The sequence below is a fragment of the Octopus bimaculoides genome, chromosome 5 (genome assembly GCF_046866305.1).
Source record: "Octopus bimaculoides isolate indiv1 chromosome 5, ASM4686630v1, whole genome shotgun sequence".
Taxonomy (NCBI): domain Eukaryota; kingdom Metazoa; phylum Mollusca; class Cephalopoda; order Octopoda; family Octopodidae; genus Octopus; species Octopus bimaculoides.
In genome coordinates, this window is record NC_142932.1 from 86,819,072 (window position 1) to 86,842,856 (window position 23,785).

Here is a 23,785-nt window from a genome sequence, read left to right on the forward strand (position 1 = left end):
CAACCTCACTCACCCTTCAAACTACCATTTTCTAACATTTCAAACATGATGGAAACACTCATAAACAACCATTTTCTTCATCACCTTTAGTTTATTTCCAATCATGATGATTATCAATACAGAGTCTACAGAAGATTTGTTTTGTTTTATATCACACACCAGTGACCTATTGTCCTCCAGAACTTTGATAAAAAAGAATACCATCTTGACATCAACAAAGCCTTTGACTGTGTGTTTGTTAAAAAGCTGTCATGATATAATGACTTCAAAACTGAAACAAACAAAATATGGGATGGGCATGTGAAGAAGAGAAAAAAAACCGGTGGTTCACAACTTTACACAGTCCTGGCAAAATTAACTATACAAAACATTTTAATTTCAATAGCACAACTATTGTTGCATAAATCCAATTTATATATATATAAATATAAATAGAAGAAGAAAAAGAAAATTGAGATTGGGAAGTTAAATGTTTATTATTAACAGCAAATTAATCATCATCATGATGCATCCATGAACACATATATGCTCAGGTCATATAAATATAAATTATATATTTACTTAATATTTACTGAGTATTAATTGAAACAGCTGTAAGTGCAAATGATTAATTTGCTGTTAATAATAAACAATTAACAACTTCCCAATCTCCATTTTCTTTTTCTTCTTTTAGATGAATATAAACCATGCTTTTATATATATACCTATTATTTTAAGGAAATTAATTCCCCAAAAATACTAGGTATTGAACCAGTATTTCCTTGGATGAAACCATCCCTTCATGCGATTAACACAACCTATAATCGAATTTAATAATTAACTTTTATTTATTGCTCTAGTTATGTATTTATACACACACACAATGCAATTACCTTCTAATATTATCAAAGTCTTCACAACAAACAACACTCAAACACAAAGAACATTTATAAAAAAAAAAAAGAAACACTAAATGGTTAATGAGATGTCCCTCATTGTCCAAAACAACACTGAAGACACTGAAGGATGCACTTAGTGATGCAATGAAAAGAAAATCTAACAAGAATTATTATGGTAATCGTTTTTTTTTTTTAAGTAAGCATGAAGTATCATAGATGGGAGTGAATAAAAAAATCTAGCTGTGATGGCTTCCTCAATACAGCTAATTGCTTGATATACAGCTAATTATTTTAATCAGTTTACTTAATGAGCAGCTATTAATTAAATAAATCACGGGCTACAGATAATGGTTTTTGGAATAATGTGTATATTTTAAAGTAAATATTTTTTACAAATAATTCCTAAATCAAAACTCCTTAGATGTCACCCCATGTCTGAAGGGTTTTGTTATTTTTTTTACATTTCTCTTGTCCAGATGCTTAAAATATTACAGTAAGTTGATGTTACATTGATCAACTGTTCATGAGAGACCAGGATGTAGCAGCAGTGTCAACAACTACAGACATAGACACACTGGTGAGATTGCAAAAATAAGGTGGTAGAAAGGATTTTAACATGACCAGCAGCAATTGTGAAATATAAATGTAACTTCTAAGCTTTAGGAGACTTTTAAGAACATGAGTTAATCTTTCATTTCAAGATGAACAAGAGATTAATCTCTTCATAAAATGTTTTATCACATAACATGTACCTATTCCTAATAGCTAGATTTTGGTTTTTCACAGATGACATGGGACCTATTTCTAATAGCTATGTTGGTTTGACAAACAAGACACGGTATGTATTCCAAACAGCTAAATACTGGTTTATCACAGATAACATGGTACCTATTTCCAACAACAAAACTAACTGAGGAACGTACAGTCCAGATACACAAAAGACAGAGTGGACTGGAAATTATGTAAAAAATTCAGTTAGTAGAAAGTACTGTTTCTCATAGAAGTTGGATTGAAAATTGAGTAAACAAATTGCTATTTTAATAAAATTAAGACAGCTTTAAATATTTTTAACTTGTCCAACATTAATGGCAAAGAAGAATTATATGGATGCAAACTATATTTTGTATTTTTGCTGATGTCTGCCAAACTAATAATAACTAGTTTAAAGCTATTTAAAAAGAAAATTAAACTACTATTTAATGTTATAAAAATATTTGAAGGCAACAGAATAAAATGAAAGAAACAGAAATAATAATGAAAATTTGGAAAGTAATATGATTTTTTGTGTTGTTTTGATTAATAAAATAGAAATGGTAAACCTACCTGATTTTTATCACTGTTCAATATTTCTTTCTGTGAAGCATTAAACACAGAAATTATATTATTTACAGTATTGAGAGAACTTGGAGACAGCGTCTGCATTCTTTCTCGGCTCGTTGCTAGTTCTATGGCTTTCGTTAAAGTACTGGAGCCACCCTCTCCATTTGTTGGGAACTGACTCCTAAAAATGAAAAATCTCCAGTAAGGAAATCTCTAAACTAAGTATGCTAATTCTTACATCATTCCTACAAAATTATTAATCAACATCATCAAGAAGTGTGTTATTTCTGGATGAATTCATGGTCCTGAGCTAGATTCAAACTGAGAAAATGTTCTGATCCATTAAATGAGTACGTAAGAACATTATTCTGATCCATTAAATGAGTACATAAGAACATAGTTCCAATCCAATCTCAATCATGTAAACATCCAGGAATAAAAAACCTGATAACAATTAGAAATCAAATTGAAATGAGGTCTAGACACATATATACTATGCAGTTAAATTGAATCTAAAAACACTTGAAAGCATCATCATGATTGTTATCATTTTAACATCTATCTTTCCATGCTTACAAGATTTGGATGAGAATGTTAAAGCTGAGATTTTTTTATGGCCGAACAGCCTTCTTGTGGCTAACTTGTTTCCTAGTGAGATAATAATCTCCCAAAATACTGACCAACAGCCTGGACATGTTTATGTGAAGAACTGAAAACAAACAACTCTAAGAACAAGTCTTTTGTTTAAAAAGGTTACACAACATGTCAAGCACAAACATGCTTTCATGGTGGACTGCAAGCAAATGACATGGACCTACTGTTTTCATGTATACAATCAGTGAGCAAAAAAACAGTGTAGACAAGTGAAATATGAACACACACACACACACATACATACATACATGCACATATACAATGGGCTTCTTCAGTTTCCCTCAACCAAACCCACTCACAAAACTTTGATCAGCCCCAAGCTATAGTAGGAAACACTTATCCAAAGTGCCATACAGTAGGGCTAAACCTGAAATCATGTTGTTGGGAAGTGACTTCTTAACCACACTGCCATGCCTGCATCTAATTATTGTTTCAACTACAGGCACAAGGCCAGAAATTTGGTGGGGAAGATGCTAATTGATTACATTGACCCCAGTGTTCAACTGGTACTTATTTTATCGACCCTGAAAGAATGAAAGGTAAAGTCAACTTTGGCAGCATTTGAACTCAGAATGCAAAGCTGGAAGAAATGCCAATAAGCATATTGTCTGACATGTTAATGATTCTGCCAGCTTGTTGCCTTTTGCCAGCATTCTTTTCCCCCAGACTATATCCCTGCTCACTACTATCAGAGCAGAGATTGCTGTCTGCAAGTGCAAGCCCCATGAGTCAGAGTGGCTGTTCCAGCACATCTCCCTTGCTATCCTCCAAGGCAACACCTTTTCCATTTTGTCTACTGGTGCCATGAGAAATGTCATTCTATGACTTTATCAAAGAATTTCCAAAGCCAAATTAATTAAAGGTAAGAGAGTGTGCTGAGCATGCTGCACTACTGGGCTTAGGCTGATTTTCTTTTTTATCATTTTCTATTTCATACTACTTAGTTTTCCTTGTCTAGGCAAAGAATGTTTTGTTTAATGCAATTCCAACAGACAGCACTTGAGCCAACCAATTTTGAATTACTTGAATACTGAAGAATGCATTTCAAAAATGTTTGATTATGTGTGTGTGTGTGTGTATATAGATACAAACACACATACATTATGACTTACCTTAACTTCCTTACTTTTTCAGTAAGTGTTATTATATTTTTAGTCTGGAATTAAAAGAGGAATTATATTCCATTATTATTAATAACAATTAAAATATATGAATAAAAATATCAAAATCCAAACAAAAATGCTATTTTCTTAAAGAATGAAAAAAATCTTTATTTTATAGAAATTACAGTCTATTCATAACAGACTGTCAGTATAGGGAGTACATACAGTGATAAAAGATAAACATTCTATGAATCTGAATCTGTGTAGAAAAATAGTCATAAAATAACGATGATGATGATGATGTCAACAACAGTATTACTATCATCGTTTTAATGTCCTCTTTTCCGTGTTTGCATGGGTCAAACAGAATATGTCTATAACTGGATGTCATTCCAGTCACCTATAACTAGATGTCATTCTTGTCACCAACCCTCACCTGTTTTCATGGCCAGACATGTTTTCATGGTAGATTGGAAATCTAACACTGCTTGTGTGATGTTGATGTTTGTTTATAAACATCACATAATGTCAAGACAAGGGAAAACACATATGACAAGTTTCTTTCAGTTTCTTATCCACCAAATTCACTCAGGATTTGGTTAGCCCACAACAATAGTAGAAGACACTTGCACCAGGTACTACTCAATATGCATGTATCAAATTATGTACAAAAGTCAATATGCAATGGTCATTGTAGAAACTATTAACAATCTATTCCTGGATAGAAGTTAAACATCAGCTAGATTATAGAATGTTTTGTTATTCTATAAAGCAATACATTAGATCTCATAGTGACTGCTAAGGTAAAGAAAATAAACAGACTACAACGGTTTCCAAAAAACCATTTCATTCAAACTGTGAACTTGAGTTTTCATTGTTTGTAATGAAGAATATTCTTTAGAATATACCAGAAGTACGTTCAATTGAGATGCTATTGTCTTCATCTAATACAGAAATATTTTTTCGTTATCTTTTGTATTAATTCCAGTTAAGAGATATACCAAACTCACCACCAGCCAGTAATCCTGAGGCATCTTTAGTGAGTTCAGTCTATTATTGCAAGAATTCAGACCAAACTGCAGTTCCCTCTATCCTACAGTTGTTGAAGATGTGCTGCAGTTGCACAAACAGCATCAGACAAAGAAGCCTGGCAACTGTTATGGACATTGATCTTTTCCACCAGATTAACAGAAAAAACAAAAATAATAATAAATATAAATCACTCACCAACTCATGATAAGAATTTTCAGAAAGTTTGTTGTTGTATTCAGTTTGAATATTCTGTTTGATAGAAACAAAGTAAATTATGGATAAATAGGATACTAGTATCTAATTTTATTTCTCAAAATTAGTGATTGGAATATATATTTAGAAAATAAGAATGAGGATCTCTGTATTTTGAATGAAATGAGAGAGAGATGTGTGTGAGAGAAATAAAGAGATAGACAGAGACGAAGAAAACACACATACACAAAATACTTTGGTGCCACTTTGGCCTATGAAGTCCTAAATTTCATAAGCCAACCACATGGTGTTCTGGTGTCCCAGTGTGAAACATCTAATTCAGATATTCCACATTATCTGTATTAAATGTTAATCAACTCATCAACACTTCAGCTATTAAATCTAAAACCAAGATGGTAATATTTGAACATACAAACCATCAAAATGGTCAAAAAAAATCATCTGTTCTACAAATGATCATGTCTTTCAACTGATCGACTAATTGTATCAAGTTCTTGCACTGACTGAAAGTCATAAATTTGCATAAATATGTGATTAGGAAGTTACCTTTTGGCTTTTTATTTTTGGTGGTGGTTGAATCTCAGACAATTGTCATATCTACAATTTTAGAGATAGAAGCTGAATGGAATCTTTTAAAATAACCATTCCTGCACTTGGATGACAGACTTAATTTTGTCAGTTTAACACCACCACCGTCTGTTCCTTTGGGACACTTTAACAGAGTGTCCACTCTACTACAGACATTCAAACCAGGCCTTTGGTTTGAGGATAACTTCCTGCCTCCCTCCTCTCAGAAGAATCATGGATGCTACTCCTTTCTCTTCAAACTAAATCATTAAAAATTTTATAAAAAGACAATTCTCTCCACTTAACTCTCTGTACATCTACTTATTGACCCAAGAGAAATGAATGGTAAAATCAAATCCCACAGGATTTGAAATCAGAACAATAAAAATCAATCAATTTGAAAGTAGACACCGTTAGCATTTAGGATAGCCTTTTACTGTTCATCACCTTCTTATGGATGATGATATGCGATTATAAACATTATAATCCTTTCTATTATAGACAAAAGGTCTGCAATTTTGGGGGAGGGGGATAGTCAATCATATCAACCTCAGTGCTTGACTGTTACATATTTCACCAATCCCAAAAGGATGAAAGGCAAAGTCAACCTTGGCAGAATTTGAACTCAAAACATAAGGATGGATGAAATGCCTTTAAGCATTCTGTCCAGCGTGTTAATGATTCTGTCAGCTCACTGCTTTATAAAAATGGTGGTTATAACATTATAAAAATGATTTTAAACACTGCAACAGTGTAATAAACCAGTTCAAAGAAGGCTTTTTTTCAAACGTTATTTCTGCTCGCTGTCTAATGATTGAGACTCGTTTTATGTTAGGTAAAGACAGTGTCCATCTATCAACATCATTCAACACTATACCGCATTTTTGTACTCAACACAAAATAAGATATCTATATTTTTATCTATTATTTACTATTGTAGAAAGGAATTAATGATAGGATATTATAATTCATAACAAACAGTGACAGCAAACATTACATCAGTGATCATATATCCAACACATATCTAACCTTTCTTTTTACACAACAATAAGTGGGTCACCAAAGGTGTAAATAAAAGTTTCAATGGCTAGCATCAAATAATGATCAGGTAAGAAACTCTGAGTTAGATACTTAAACATGACAATAACAAGAACATTAAGAAATATTTAAAGTAATTTTTCATGAAATAAATTACCTTTAATTAATATGTAGAATGTTACTAGAACTTAAATAAAACAAAAAAAAAAAAAAAAGAGAAGAAAGATATACCTTAAGTTTACTTTGTGTATTGCTAAGTTCTAGCAGAAGGGCATCTTTTTCTTGTCTTATCTGTGCTAATTCTTGTTTAGTCGATGTTAGTTCTGATTGTAGTTGTACTAATGTATTTTTTCCATCTGAAATCCAGCCATGTAATTTAGGAATTGGTTCTCGCAAGTCACTAGATGAACACACAATGGAAAAATAATTGTTTTACTAACAACACATAAATGTCTAAGCTACATCAATATATAACAAGGATACAGAACTTAAGATTTTAAAAGTTAAATTATCGTTTGATTCAAAAGTTTAAATCTTAGCCAAGATTAAATGAGACATTAACTTCTACATAAATGTTCTGATTAATTATTACAATTATAATGTATAAAATAATATATATATGAAATGATAATACAATTTTATATTTTGAGTTCAGGCTGACATTAAAGTTAACTCTTCTAGAACATAAAATAAGTAGCAGTTATGTACTAGGGTCAATCTAATTAATGATACTATAGAAGACAGTGCCTTAGTAAGACTTCAATCCAACCATTGAAACCAGTAAAAGATTAAAACAACAATACCGTTTGTATAATAAGTACTAACTAGTGGACAGCAACTGATCAACACATGAATAACAAGTTGACAAGTGAACGATTAAAACAACAGCAGCAGCAAGTGTTTTGAGGCCATTCTCTATGTTAAAGCAGGAATTATCCTTACAAACCTCTTAAATTTTCATCATTTTACTCTTTACTCTACAACTGCTCATTTCATCCTCTATCATCTTTAACCATGTCTTTCCTAGTCTTCTTTCCACGTTCATCTCACCCAATCACCTTCATCCTTCCTCAGCACATGACCAACCCTTTCATTCCTTTTCTTCTCCCATCAACCATCTCTGGCTCTATTCCAATCATGCTCCTCAATTCATTGTCTTCCTCTCTCCTTTTATCCACTGCGTTTCACTCTTTTCAGCTTTCACTGCTGCTTTCCATTCATTATCCATGTTTCATTGCCATAAAACACAGCTCCTTTCATACATGCCAACATGCAACTTTCCCTTCAGAAACATCAGTTATTATATTGTATAATAAAATATTTATAAAAATCAATGAAATCTGATTAAATTAAAAAACTTTATAGAACAATATTCAATTTCTGAGACAAGCACAATCTGAGGTAGAAGTGTAGCTGATTAAATCAATCCTATCACTTGACTAGTACTTATTTTATTGAGACCCTGAATGAAAGACAAAGTTCACCTTAATGGGATTTGAACCCCAAATGTAAAGAAACATCTCCAGATATCACAAAACATTTTATTCATCACTTTACTGATCCAATCCTGTCATTTCATCACCATTATATAATCAGTAGTAGTAGTACTCACTGTGTCAATGTATTTTTGTTCACATAATTAACTTGCTCCAGATTACTGACTGGGGTTGGTAAAAGACTTGGTGCATGATTTCCCAAACTAGAAGAAGGTCGTGATGACTGGTGTGAACAATTTAATGGCATCATGTTAGGTGAGCTAAGAGAATTTTGCAAGTTATTTTTCTGTGGGAGTGTCTTTTTAACAATGTAGCCCTCCTGCACAAATAGGTCACTGAGACTAAAACCATCATAGAATAATTCCCCATAGATTCCAGTGCCATCAGACAAACGACCAGCTGGGTGTAGTTTTAGCAATTTTCCATTTGTGAATTCCTTTACAAAAGCCAATCCCTAAATAATGAATAGAAAATAAAACAACAAAGCTTATATTAATAATAGGGCAAGAAGAAAGTCTCTGTGTTGATATTTAATGGAAACTGATTTTAAGATTCTACATGTATAGGATAACAGTAACATTTACTTATGCAACCATATAATACATAAATTATCTTTATTAAGGTATATTTTTATTTACTTCCTAAAACTAACAAGAAAACTATTAAAAAATGTTGATTTTTAAGTTAAAATCCATCCATTTGTCCAATATTCCTGGGAGGGTTGAGGGAGCAGAGTCCTCAGAAACTTCCTCAATAGGATTTTATCAGAAGCAACCTAAATGTACCCTTTGTTAACCCACATGACAAATGATGCAGGATGGTTATTCTTTTGAATCCTTTTCATATTGCAGTTTTTGGTGGTCTTATTCTTACCATGCAACAAGCTGGTATTTGTATTTGACCTATGAACTAAGTTAAAATAAACAAATAAAAAAAATGACTAATACACCATGGTCTAATTGGCAAATATACCATGGTCTTGTTGGCAAATATCATAAATTAGTTTTTAAAAAAGAAAAAAGAGAAAAAAAAACAATTACTTTTTCATCCATGTACTTTTTGGATTTCGTAAGGTTCAAAATGACTTTGCGAGCAAATGGCTTAAATTCACAGATGTTTGGAGGAACTTCAACCAGATTATTTACACAGGTCTCTTCTTCATTCCCATAGTCGACGAAAGATACTCGAACCTAAAATGATAACAAAGACAAAGCAGTGTATTTAAGGACACAAAAGAATCACATGAACTTAGTCATTTACGCATAAACGTATATTTTTGTACAAAAATCATCATTTTAACATCTCTTCTCCATGCTTGCATTCCAATAGAAATTAATGAAGCAGATTTTCTATTGCTGAATGCCCTACCAGTTGCCAACTCTCACCTGTTTCCAAGCGAGGTAATAGTTCCCTGTGACCAAACAGGTTTTTGTAGAACATTGGAAATGAATAACATTGCTTGTATGACAGTGACAAGACAAGGAAATATATACACAAACACAAGTGACAGGCTTCTAACTGAGTCTGCCTACCAAATCCACTCACAAGGCTTTGGTAGCCTGGAGTTATAGTATAAGACCTAAGTTGCCATGCAGTGGGATTGAATCTGCAACCATGTGGTTGGGAAACAAACTTCTTAACCACAGCCAAACCTGTGCCATAAATATCATTAAGTATCAAGGTCCTTAGTTTATATATTTACCAATGTTCTAACTTTTAGCTGCAGATGTGTGCAAATTTTGTTTTTCTCTGCAAAGTACATGTGTGAATAATCATCTTCAATTTCATCCTTTTGTGCGTAAGTTTGTATGTCACCTTTAACTTCTTTCAGTCATTGAACTGCAGCTATGCTGGAGCACCACCTCAAAAGGTTTCAGCCAAACAAATTGACACCAGTACATATCTTTAAGTCTAGTACTTATTCTATTGGTCTCTTTTGCTGATCCACTAAGTTATGGGATGTAAACAAACCAACACCAGTTGTCAAGCAGTGGTGGAGTGGACAACACAAACATGTGTATGCATGTAACAAAAGGTTCCACACAGGGCTATAGTAGAAGACACTTGCCTAAGGTGCTGCACAGTGGGACTGAAACCAAAACCACATGGTTGCAAAGTGAGCTTCTTAACCACACGACCATGTATGTACACACAAGTGTACAGCTTAGAGGGAACACTGCTGGTTACTGACATCTGGTCATGCATGTGTTAGTGACCAGACCATAAAGAGACAACAAGAGACTTTAATAGCGAATAATATATATAAATACTGTTGCCAAAGAAAGATCACTTGACTTAATTGATATGAAGACACTGACCAAAACACTCCAACCTCTGGCCCACAGACACCATACTTGGTCTCTCAATAGCTTTTCTAATGTAACAATAACCTGTACTCATCCTCAACACTAACCGTACCATTTCCACTTTGTCCCACCTAGCTCACCCACTCATCTTTTCTCCTCTCACCCCACCATATTGTGTTCACCCCTCCCCAACCCATAGTTCCCACATTAACCACTATACCCAGTCTTTTCTCCTCAGAATGTTGGCCCTCTGGAATTCCATTCTTGTATGTTTTTTCCTGTAGTCATCAACTGTCGAAGAGGAACAATAACTGTATTGATCTCAACAGTCTTGGAGGAATGTGAAAGCTAGGGACACAGCACTTTCTTCCAGACTAATTCAGTAAAATTAAAGAAAAAAGCCAGCTTGGACATAGTAGGAAGTGAGTAGTCATAGTGGACAAACTGGTGTTGTTGGAAAGGGTAGTGTGTGGTAGAACAGGAGGACAAAAATGGACAAAACACCTTGTCATATTTACTTTTATGTTCTGAATTAAAATGGTACAAAGATTAACTTTTTTCCTTCATTCCTCTGAAGTTTCTTAATAAAGTAAGTATTAAAGTAAAGAGGATGGGTAATGATAAACTAACTACTTCCTCACCCAAATATATGGTTCCAACTGATAAATTAGAAACCATTATTATACTAAAACAAGAGAGTCAAGGCTGTTCATCAAATTCATCCATTTACCTTGCTAGACAAATGTTGCTGCTGCTCTCTGATAATACACCGGTACCAAAGTTGATCTTCAGAAAACTTGGCAGCAAAAATCTGAAGTGGGAAAAAATAGTAGTAAAATTAACAAGAAACCTAATAAAAGGAAAATCTGAACTTTAGTAAACAATAATAAAATTGGGTGAGTTTCATGAAGAAATAAAAATGGTAACTCTTGAAGTAGATTCAGATTTTCATGTAGTTATACATAAAAAAGAAATTTCATCTACTGTCAAGAAATCCCAAAATATTAAACAATTATCTTAAATAGAGAAAGAATACTGAATCATACTTTATTCAACTGGATTTTTTCAACTTTCTTTGCTTTTGGACAGACTTCTGCCAGCTGGTTGGTGACATATAACAGTTTTTCCTGTACATCTTCAGTCACTACTTGCACCCAGATAACATTGCAGTTTTCAACATGACTCACTAATACTGTTTCCTAAAAAAAAAAAAAAAATTTTTAAATAACAGAAACAAAAGACTGTAAGAAGCTTTTAACTGTAACAAACAACAAATGTAACATTAATATTTAGATGGAAACTTTCATTGCATCAAAATATTAATTTATAACACAATCACAAGGGAAGCGGAGCACATGACAGGTATTTAGTTTTATTGATTCTGGAAGTATGAAAGGCAAAATCCACCCTCAGTGGGATTGAAACTTACAGCATAAAAGGGCACAACTTAAATAATACAAGATATAGTTGTACCCATTGCTCTATTGATTCTATCAAAATGTGGATATTAATATGAGTTTTAAGAAAAGAGAATTTAATTAGTAAAGGGGACAAAATGAAGTTAAAGAATATTGAATTAATTCCAAGGTCTTGAGCAATATAAAATTATTTTATGTGCAAAAATTCTTGAGTAAAAAGCAGAAAAGTAGATGTGATGTTAAGTTTCAGACAACAAACAAATCATAAGATTAAAAAATACGATATCCTGTCACACTAGATGTGTCAAAACAGTTTAGCAAGCAGAGACTTTATTTGCCTCAATTAACCCCTTAGATATAAATCAATAGAATCTTGCATTACAGGTGAGAAGTTTGCAATATTTTAACTCTTTCAACTAACCACTCCAGTTTATTATCATCCCTGTGAGAATTGATCCATTTAGCTTAGTTTCAGATATTTTGTTGTGGTGAGAGTCATTGACATCCTTGTGGGATTGGAAGAATTGACTAGCTGAACTCTTATAAAGAGTGGCATACTGGTTGAGGTTGTAGGAGTCGTCGAGAGTTTGTGGAAGTCATTGAGATCATTGAGAGTTTGTATTTATTGAAGTATCGTGTTTAGTGGAGTAATTTGAAGTACATCGCGTGAAGACAGTTGTGTGTATCCCTGCTTTGTGAAATCAGTGTACCCAACGTATAGGAAGATATAAAAGTGGCAACGAGGATATCCACTTACAAAAGTAGCGATAAATTTATTCGAAGCTTACATCCGACATTAACATTTTCTTTTGATACAAAATCAAAGAAAAATTAGTTGATATGGAAGATTTATTAGCCTCCATGGTGCAGTTGCAACAGCAACAACAGTTACAGCAGCAATTATAACAATACCAACAGTTGCTGGAATTAATGTTGAAGTCCAAAATTTCTTTAGGTTCGTTCTTGCCAGATGGCCAGAAGAAGGTATTATTTTTTCTCCATATTTCCAAAGATATGAAGAAATCTTCAAAGAGGAATGCAAAATTTGAACTGACAATGAAAAGGTACGACTACTTTTAAGAAAATTATCCCCTGCTAAACACAAAAAATACTGTAACTACATTCTGCCCCCAAAAACCATGTGAAATTTGTCTTGCTGAAACAAATTGTTATCAAAACTTTTCAGTGAGAGAAGTTCTCTGTTCAATACTCACTGGGAGCGTTTGAATTGAGTAAAAAAAGATGAAGATTTCGTTACCTATGCCAGAGTCGTCAAAAGAAAATTCAAACTAAAAGAATGGATTTGTTTAAATGTCTAATTTTTGTTCAAGGGTTAACTGCAAGCAAAGATGCAGAGATACATGCCTGGATATTGACAAAATTAGAACAGGACCAGAATTTGACTTGGAAAGCAGTGGCAGAGGAATGTCAGAGAATTATTAGTCTACAACATGATGCAAATAAAATTGAGGAAAAGGATTACTCTCACATACATGCATGTGGACCTGTAATGGATAAGGAAAAAGAAAAACACAGATCAAGACCTATGAGTGCGGAGGTCTACATTTTAAAAATAACTGTCCATTTATAAATTTTAAATGTTTTAACTGTCAAAAAAATCTGACAAAAGCTCTCATTGCAGAGCAGAAAAAAATAAAAGGTTGAACGGAAAAAATTCTGGGAAGGATTTCTCAACAGAAAATCTAGCCAGGGCTCACAAAAGAAAGTTTGTGAAAAATAATGTCAATTTTTGACAAGCTGTTACCAGTAAAAACAAATAGGGAAAACACTAAAAATACAACAAAGTATTTTAATATCAATGACAAGGTGTTTTTCAAAATATATAAAAATATAAGAGAGGGTTGGAAAGACAGAGTAGGAACAAAGCAAATAGGCAAAATGATGTATATGGTAAGAGGAAAAAAAATTGGAACACAAAAGATATCTAAACCAGTTAAAAAATAGATATACAGAAAAAAAGAAAAGAGATACCCATGGAAGTGCTCTACGACACCTTTGATTTACCAATGCCACAAGTAATCGAACCTAGGTGTAGTAGCACAAGAAAGAGGAACAAACAGAATGGTTGGAAGTAGTACCTAAATGGAAGAAATATTAAACCCTAGGAAGTAAATCTGAAAAGGGGAGACGTTGTGATGTTGTCATTGACACCCCAGTGAGATTGGAAGAATGGACTAGCTGAACTATTATAAAGAGTAGTATTGGTTGAGACCAGAGAGGTCGGGAGTTGTTGAGAGTTCATGTAAGTCATAGGAAGTTGTTGAGAGTTTGTATTTATTGGAGTATCATGTTTAATGGAGTAATTTGAAGTACATCATTTGAAGACAGTTGTGTCTACCCCTGCATCGTGAAATTTGTATATCCAATGTATAGAAGGATATAAAACATTTGGATCAAACCCATAGTTTTTTCCCATAGAAAAGGATCTACAGCTGTATTAATCTCACCAATTTGAGAGAACCTACAGAAGTCATGGACTTGCTCCTCCTCTACAAAAAGACTTCATTTTAAATATTAAAATAGACAGAATTACCCTAGCCATTAGTAAAACATGAAAATACTTGCGGAAACTGTAAGTACTAAGTCAAATACGAGGTTTGATCAATAAGTATCAGGACTGTTGCCATGGTAAGGAAGCTAAAGCATGCAGAGTGAAGCCGCTTGGTACAGATTGACCTTGACCATTGCAGTGCTTGGAAGTAACATGTGTAACATGTGATCATCGCACTGACCATGACAGAAAATGTTGTCATGGTGACAATGTTGTCAGAGGACAATACAAAGTTGCAGAAAGTGTATGGAGAGGAGTGTATAAGCCACACACAAGTGTACAAGTGGTTCAGATGTTTCCAAAATGGCCCAAAAATGTTGATAGTGATGAACGTTCTGGGAGACCCACAACCAGCAGAACTGAGAAAAACATTGCAGATGTGTATGCAGCTGTAAGGGGAAATTGTCAAATCACCATCTGAGTTATCAGAAGATGTGCAGATTAGTTAGGGTTCATTTCAGTCCATTACCACTGAAGATTTGGGTACAAGACGTGTGTCTACCAAATTTATGCCAAAACTGCTTTCAGCCAACCAAATGGATACTCAGGTTTCATTTGCACAAGATCTCCTTGACTGTGTCAAGAATGACGAAAACTTTTTGAAAACTTTGCATAGGCCTCTGAGCAGGTATCCCCAAGCTTTTGGCAAAACTTGATTCAAATTCTCTGCTCAACTTTCTCCGTCATGGTCAATGCAATGATCACACATTACTTCCAAGTACTAGTGTAAACAGCAGAAGTGAGCTAGAACGTTAAAACTTAGTGCACATAGACAGCAGAGTTTGAGGTCAATCTGTACCAAGCGGTTTCACTTTGTATGCCATAACCATTATTACTATGGCGATAGTCCAGATATTTATTGATCAGACCATGGATACTGTAACTTATATGGATACAAATATACACAAAGATATATTTCTTATTGCAGTGATCCTTCAGTTTTTCTAAGACCTGTAAAAGAACTTGGAAGGTTGGGCCTCCAACCAGGCCTTTTGCGACACCCTTAAAACAAGAACTTTCAGTACTCCTTCATAATTCCTCAGCAACAGAAACAGCATTTTACACATGTTTTTCTATGCTTGCAAAGGTTAGATAAGTCTCAACACTTGTAACCTTTGTTGTGAACTCAAAAGGAAACAATTCTTGGTTGTTTCTTTTCTGATGTTCAGCCTTCACTACTTTTTCCTGTATCTTCTTTGGACTTCCTCTTCTGAAGATATTTTCTACATTGGTTTACTTGGCACTTCTACCACACTTGTCTTCTCTCTTATATACTACAACTGATTCCTCTGCTACTAAGTTTTTCTCTCAGCTCTTTTGTGCTCCATCATTCATAGTCTTCATATATTGTCCTCATTTTACGCTCAGGTTTCATTACCATACATGCAAATGCTTAGGTCATTTCTATTGCAAAACTGCAAGAACCTTGATTCCTCAGAATTCCATATACCATAATGATAGCTTGCATGTACATCAAAGTAGCCACCAAGGTGTTGCCCAACACTATCCACTGAAATCACAAGCCATGACAGCAAAATCGCATAGCCAATTACTAAATATCTGTTGCATATTTCAGAAACTACTTTGTCCAATGCTGACATGGAAAAATGAAAGAAAAGAAAAAAAAATTCTGTCCATGCTGACATGGAGAATTGAAAAACTCAGTAGTCTTACATCAGCAGGATCTTCTGGTGATGACTGGCTACATCGTGAATTCTTTCCATCTGGCCTATTGGTTCCTGTGTGCCGATTTGGTCGATCTTCATATGGAACTATACAAAAGTCATTGATACACTTCATATAAATAAAACAATTGTGCATTTTTAACACACATTAATATCCAAATACCTACCAACTGGATAAGGGTTTCAACTGGTATAACTATAAAATTACACTTCTACATTTTCCTTGTCTACAAATATTATACATCTATCACTATAACTGGGATTCTATTTACATTGCCATACCTGTGAAATTGTAACTTATGCTTGTAAACAAAATACCTTTCAATAACATAAACCCAAACTCTAGAACAACTACTTAGTCTTCAGTTATAATATCTCTACATTTTTGCCAACAACAAAATATATTCTCCTCTACGTTCTTAATTTTCATGTGTAGTATTTTAAAACTTCTATTATACACAGATACCCTTAATAATCGTATTATATACAAATGCTCTTAATTTCAGTGCTATATACAGATAACCTTAATCATTGTAATATAAGCATAAATCCTTAACCCTTTAGCATTTAGATAACTCTATCAAATGTAATGCCTATTTATTCACATTTTGAATAATCATGCATTATCTTGTAGCTTCAAAATTTTGATATGATTGCATATTTTTAAAATGACATTGTAGGGTAGGTATCAGGGAAGGAATGTAGCTGATTTGAACATAAAACATGTAGAATATTTGGGCCAGATATGGCTGATTTAAATGCTAAAGGGTTAAGCATTGTAATATATAAAAATACCTTTAATTGCTCTATTACCCACAAATGCCTTTAATCACCCTTAATTACTGTAGTATACAGAAATACCTTTAAATATAGTATTATGTTTAAAAATATACTGTTAATTACTGCAATGTAATAATTATTAAAAATGTTCATAACACCTTCCATAAAGGTTATTCACACTAAAATTCCATTTATCAAAAGACACTAGCCTATTTACAATAGGCTAGTGTCTCTTGTTATTTCTAAATTCTATGAAAATTATGAATACAGTACAAATATTTTGGTTTATTTTATCTATTTATTTGCTATATTTTTTATAATAATTATCAAAATGTTGCAGCTATAAAAATATGAAAGAAAACATCTTTTGAAAACATTGACAGACAAAATTTAGAGTTTTAAGGAACAATTTCATAAATTGCGTTTTCCCTATAATTTGTGATCCAAACATGGCACTGGAATCTACAAGAAGATATAAAATAACTCAAACATAAATCCTTTTACCTATATCTGGTCCTCTATTTGAAATTCTATCATTTTTTTTCTCTGACTTCATTCCTACAGATTGGAATTTCTCTCCAGGTTTTCTAATAAAAAGAAACAAATATTTGGAAGAAAAAAAAATGTTATGTCTTAATAGCACACTTTGGAAATATTTTGATTATAAAATATTTAAATCATAGATATTTGTATCAGAATTACATATATTTAGACAAACCTCAATAATTAATTTTCATTTTAACCCATTAAATACTGACATGGATTGAATACAGCATGCATGCATTTGTGTGTGTATACACAGGTATGGTTGTATGGGGAAGAAGCTTGCTTCCCAACCATGTTGTCTCAGGTTCAGTCACACTGTGCAGCACTTTGGGTAAGTGTCTTCTACTATAGGCTCTGGTTGACCAAAGCTTCTAAGTGGATTTGATAGACAGAAACTGAAAGAAGCCCGTTAGTCAATGCTGCTGACTGTGTTTTAGCTAAAGCTACAGCTTTAATTAAGTCTGTCCAGAGTTGCCTCTATTCAGTATTTCCCATTGATAATGGCTAAAGAGTTAGAAACGCATCTGGGAATCCAACAGGGGGAAGTAAGAGACAGATATGGTGTTTTTACACCTTTTTACCATGAGAGAGAATTTTTTTTCTCCATGGTAACTGCAGTGAATTTGCCTTTAGAAGCTGAAATATGTCACAAACATATTTTAACTAACTTAAAGTTCACTTACATATATGTACATACATACATGTGTTTGTGTGTGTGTGTGTGTGTGTGTGTGTGTGTGTGTGTGTGTGTGTGTGTGTGTGTGTGTGTATGTACCCCTTGCCATACATGCCTGGCCATAGAGAAATATTACCTTGCTTCGAAACAGGTAAAGGCATAACAAATTCTCTCTAACCCATGCAAGAATAGAAAAGTGGATGTTAAATAATAATGCTATATATATATATATATATATATATATATATATATATATATACATAATTATACAAAATGGGACAAGAACACAAAACATCCTGACAATTAGGTGATACAAAAAAAGGGACAACAAAACATTCAGACAGATGATACAAAGAAAACAAGGACGGGTCATTCAGAGTTTTCTTTCCTCAGTCGAGTTCCAGATTATCTTTGCAATTTCAGCTGGTTATATTCGTGATTGCTCCAAACTGGCCAGTTCCAAGGAAAAACTAAGGTGAATGCATTAGATTCCTTGGAAGAAAGCAGTGAATGTATACAAAAACAAAGATGGGAAAAAAAACAGAGAATGTTACATAAATACAAATAACAGGACATAATATTACTATTTGTCATCTTTCTTGTGGGCCAGTATCATAAGATCAAACCTCTTTCTTCACATCTTAAATTCCAAAATTATAGCTGCAGGAACTATAATGAATAGTAAAAAGCTATAAACAGAACCAAAATGAACCTCTATGTTCATCAACGTATTTGCTGCCAAACTTAACCTTCCTTAGAGCACCTGTAAACACAGCCTTGGATATTTCCAAGACATTCATCTACATCCAGTTTTCTCAGTGAACAAAGAAAAGTGATGTATCTATACAACAATATCTCAATATGTTATTTAAAAATCTTCATTTCTAATCCTCTATCACATTCTTTTCATTCTTGTTCACTTACCAACCCACCTTTTCTGTTCCTCTATCCCTAGTCTTTGACTTTCATATTCCCTTGTACCTTGATCTCATAGCTCTTTCTCTTTCCAGATAAGGAAGTTATGTATTCATCTCTTCAGCAAGACACCTGCTCCTTGCCTTCTATTATACTTTCATATCCCTACACTATAACCCACTCAGTTGAGAGGTTTTGTCTGAGTATTTGCTGACCTCACCAGTGTTTGTGGCAGAAAAAATAAAAACCCTGTACACTCTATGAAGTGACTGACATTAGGAAGGGCATCCAGCTGTAGAAACTATACCAACAGACACTGAAGCTAGCACAGCCCTCTAGCTCATTAGTTCCTGTCAAACTGTTTAACCCATGCCAGCATGGTAAAAGGGACATTAAATGATGATGTAAATACTAAGTCTTTCCCCTTGTGAAGAATGTACCGGTTAACATAAATAAATGATCAGCAACTTCAAGATAAGAACTAAATAGACTTATTGAAACAAGACAATCATGAGAAGGATGGTACAACAGAAGCTGACTGATTCTTTGACCAGACTTAGGTTCAAAGAAGCTGTAGTTGGCATTTGTGATAAAATGTGGGAGAAAAAGAGTGATAACATAACATACAACTGGGAGATTTCTATGAGGTGAACTGCTGCAAGCAAAGTTGCTACAAGAGATACTGAATACTATGTATACATAGCATGGAGAGGAGCTGACAGTAAGAGGACTAGATGCAGATCTTCCAGATTGCAAGGCAGTGTATCAATACAAAGCAAGAAAGTGTTGATGAAATCTGTATTTAGAATGATAACAGTGCATTTACCATCACTGACACCAAAAAGAAAGAGACATGGAAATGTTATTGAGAAGCTTCTGAGTTTTAAGAATGGGGAAAAGAGGAAGGAGATCCAACAAGGAGACCAGCAATTAAAGTTGACAGTTATATGTAATAAAGCACAATTAAGGATATGAAGACAGAGAAAGCAACTGAACGACCAGGAATAGTCACTGAAAAGTGAAAGATATCCAGCAAAGTAGAACATGTCATTTACATAGAAAATCAGGTAGAAGGGAGGGGTCACACTTAATAACTGGGACAGCAGTATAAGCATCAACTGCTACTAGGGCAAAGAAGACACACTCTACAAAGAAGCATCAAACTGATGGGCCAGGTTTTGAAAGTAACTGGTTCTAAAAGAGTTTTAGCAGAATTAAGAAAATTAAATTAGATGAGATGCAATTTGGGTTTAAGAGAGGACAATTTACAACCAAGGCTGTATTCCTAGTGATACGACTACAAAAGGTCTTAGCTAAGACAAAAGCACAATACTTAGTATTCATGACCTTAAAAAAAGGCTTTGACAATCAAGTTACAGGGTCTGTAATTTGATGGTCACTAGAAAACTAGGTTTGAGTGACATGGCTTTTAAGCTTTTTCCAGGTATGCTAACAGCAGATTTCAGCAAGGAATTTAGTGTGTAGATAGATAGCCATCAGGGCTTGGTTCTCAGCCACCTTCTGTTTATTGTAGTTCTTCAAACCATTACAAGGGAATTTAAGACCAGCTGTATATAAGAATTCCTCCTGTATGCTGCTGATCTAGTACTTATAGCTGAGTCTGTTGAAGATTCAGAAACAATTTCATGTGTGAAAGTAAAACCTAGACTCAATGCTTTAATCACTGGAAAGAAGACAGAACTTAAAGCCCTTTCATAAGCAAAAAATGGGAAGGTAATTATTTCATTATGGTGTACCTAATGTAAACTATAGTGCACAAAGTATAGTAGAATTACAGGTTGGTTAGGTGACTGAGCTGATAGTAAAAGTAGATGTTCCAAAAGAATAGCCAGAATAAGAATGGTCTGGGAAAAATTCAGGGAGCAATTACTTCTGCTGATACAAGATTCACTCTCCCAGTGAAGGACATATTGTTTGATGCTTGTGTATCAATGCAATATTGCACAGTAGCAAAACGTGTGCATTAAATATGGAGGATGTGTGAAGGCTTCAAAGAATTGAGAGAAGCTTGTATGAGTAACACAGTACAAATGAGATGAAAGAAAACCTAAGTATAAGAAGAGTCAGATGCAATGTGCCAAAGAGAAAACTGCATTGGTACAGACATTCAAGTAAAGAAGTCCCAAGTAGAAGGAAACTGCAGGAAAGGAACAATGAGGAAGACAAGAGATGAAAGATGACTTCAGAATGCTCAATCTAACAAAGATATAAGGAGTGATTATAAGAAGTGAGACAGTGCTTGAGATGATCTGTCCATGTGTAAGCATACAAAAACAGACATAAAAATGAAGATAGCAAAGGTGATGATGAAATGCAGTTAGTTTACAGTACTTTAATAGTTCAGAAAGGAATAACAATATCTAATAATTTTATTGTATTCACCTGTGTCTTTTATCATTTTTTCCTGTACGTCTTACTACAATGGTGTTTCCATCAACATCACAGCCATTACATTTCATCTACAGCTTTCTTGGAATCTTCATCACAATAAAAGCGAACATAGCTAAAAGAAATCATAGATGTGGAAAAACTGAAGACAAATAATAGGATTAGAATATAGGAAAAAATATAAAATACATTGTTTTTATTTTTTGAAACTTGTGATTTCTCAAAGTTAAAATACAGGCACTAAATATTATCATAAGCTTACTTGCTTCTTCTTGCTACCTTAGCTATTAGCAACAATATAGTCAATAACAGAGGAATTCAAAACTCCTTATATACGTAATATACAAAACATAGTCATATAAATTATAAATAGTTTATTAATACAAGTAGTTAATTAGTACAGTAAAGAGCTTGAACTTCTGATTCATAATACATAATACTGAAAAAATACTTCTTGAATGTTCAAATAAACTCTTCAGTTTCTTGCTTAACTCATCACCAGTTGGTTAATGTTCCACTTAGTTAATAATTCTTAATACACATAGCCTTTGTTTATTACAGATTCATTCATTGCTGATCTGGAATAACAAGCTATGCAGAATTGTGAACCATGTTGCGCTTATGACAGATAGATGATCAGTTGAAGATTCTGCAAACATCGCAAAAACATGCCCTAGCAACCATCCACAATGCTTAGTTACCTAGAATTTATTTGTTATTGTTTATTACCTTCGCCTTAGCTAAAGCGGAGGTATTGTTTTCAGCCATGTTTGTTTATTTTGTCTGTGGACAAGATATCTCAAGAACCGTTGGATGGATTTGGATGAAACTTTCAGGGATGTTTGGCCTCGTGACTGGCACAAACTAATTAGATTTGGAATTGATCAGGTACTGGACAAGGATTCTGGATTATTTTTCTGTTTTTTTTTTTACTTAATTTTTGAAAGGGGTTCGGGTCATTTTTAGTATTCTTGCTTGTGAGAGCAGTCAAGTTTATTTCAGATATTCTCATTTTAAAGATCTTCTCTGGCTAATCGTTGAGAGGATGTTGGTGCTAGCCTTGTTAGATCTTAAGTTTTGAACATCTTTATATCTCCTGTAAATACATCTATTAGTAGATTCTAGGCCCAAATTATATACTGATGTTTTAAATAACAAAAAAAAAAAAAAAAGACCAAAATCAATGAATCTGAAAAGATAATCTCTGAAAGAGTTAAGTATCTTAAATCAGATACACATTATCTCTTTCTTGAAATATAAACATTTTTAGTTAGTTTCATAATAAATCAACAAATATCTTTCGAAAATGTTTGTATAATCTACTCTTTTAGCCCTATATATATCTGGTTAAAATATAATGCAATTGTAGTTATTTTATTAAGAATCCATCAAGACATTATGCTACACTAAACAGTCATAATTTTTAAACCTAAAAATATTTTCAACCTTTATTTCAATAACCTAAAATTTAAGTGTAAAATATTACTTAGAAGACAAAAAAATACCACTTACGAAATTTTAGTGCCTGGGGTATTGTTGTCATCTCTAACCATTATGGACTGGATTTCTCCAAACTTAGAAAACAGACGACCAACATTTTTCTGTTAGAAAAAGATGTATAAATCAGTGATAAAAAACACAATTCATATTATATTTTATTTTTCTAAATGTAAGTTTCAAAATAAAATCATCAGTTCTTTGCCTAGATTATTTCAGCCAATATTGACTTACATATAGTCCAGCTGAACGTCAACTGTCACCTATCTCATCAGTCTAAAATGAACTGCCAAGTTCATACCCCCTGTAATCCTTCCATGACCCACTAACCTGAAAGTTTCAAATTTAAAAGTGTTAGGGTTAGGTAGGTAATCGTGCGGGTGTTAATCTCAAGATTTACGAAAAGATTTTCCAAAAAACTCACAGTTTGTAGGGAATAAATGTTTGTCGATCATATTTGAAAAAGATGTGTGGCTATTTTTTTTTGTTCGAAATAAGTTACAATTCCCGCCAATTAGAATGAGGTATGTATATGAAAATGAAACCATTAAAATGAAAGTATCTGTCATTACAGTATTGAAATGTGATCGTTTCAGCTTTGATACTGAAATAGTTTTCTTTTACTATCAGTGTTTCTCCTTCCTTTCTTTTTGTATTTGTTGTTGGATCGTTCGTAAAGG

General features: G+C 33.4%; 1 protein-coding gene across 1 annotated transcript in view; it reads right to left on the minus strand.

The window, feature by feature from the left end:
• Positions 1-23,785, minus strand: part of LOC106878746 (serine/threonine-protein kinase 31) — a 55,102-nt gene that overhangs the window by 25,897 nt on the left and 5,420 nt on the right. Inside the window, 13 exon segments of the mRNA XM_089352525.1 lie at positions 2,202-2,379; positions 3,965-4,008; positions 5,183-5,236; positions 7,037-7,205; positions 8,418-8,755; positions 9,342-9,491; positions 11,338-11,418; positions 11,654-11,806; positions 16,272-16,369; positions 17,567-17,649; positions 21,603-21,673; positions 21,675-21,723; positions 23,121-23,209. Coding sequence (XP_089208651.1) covers positions 2,202-2,379; positions 3,965-4,008; positions 5,183-5,236; positions 7,037-7,205; positions 8,418-8,755; positions 9,342-9,491; positions 11,338-11,418; positions 11,654-11,806; positions 16,272-16,369; positions 17,567-17,649; positions 21,603-21,673; positions 21,675-21,723; positions 23,121-23,209 — 1,557 coding nt within the window.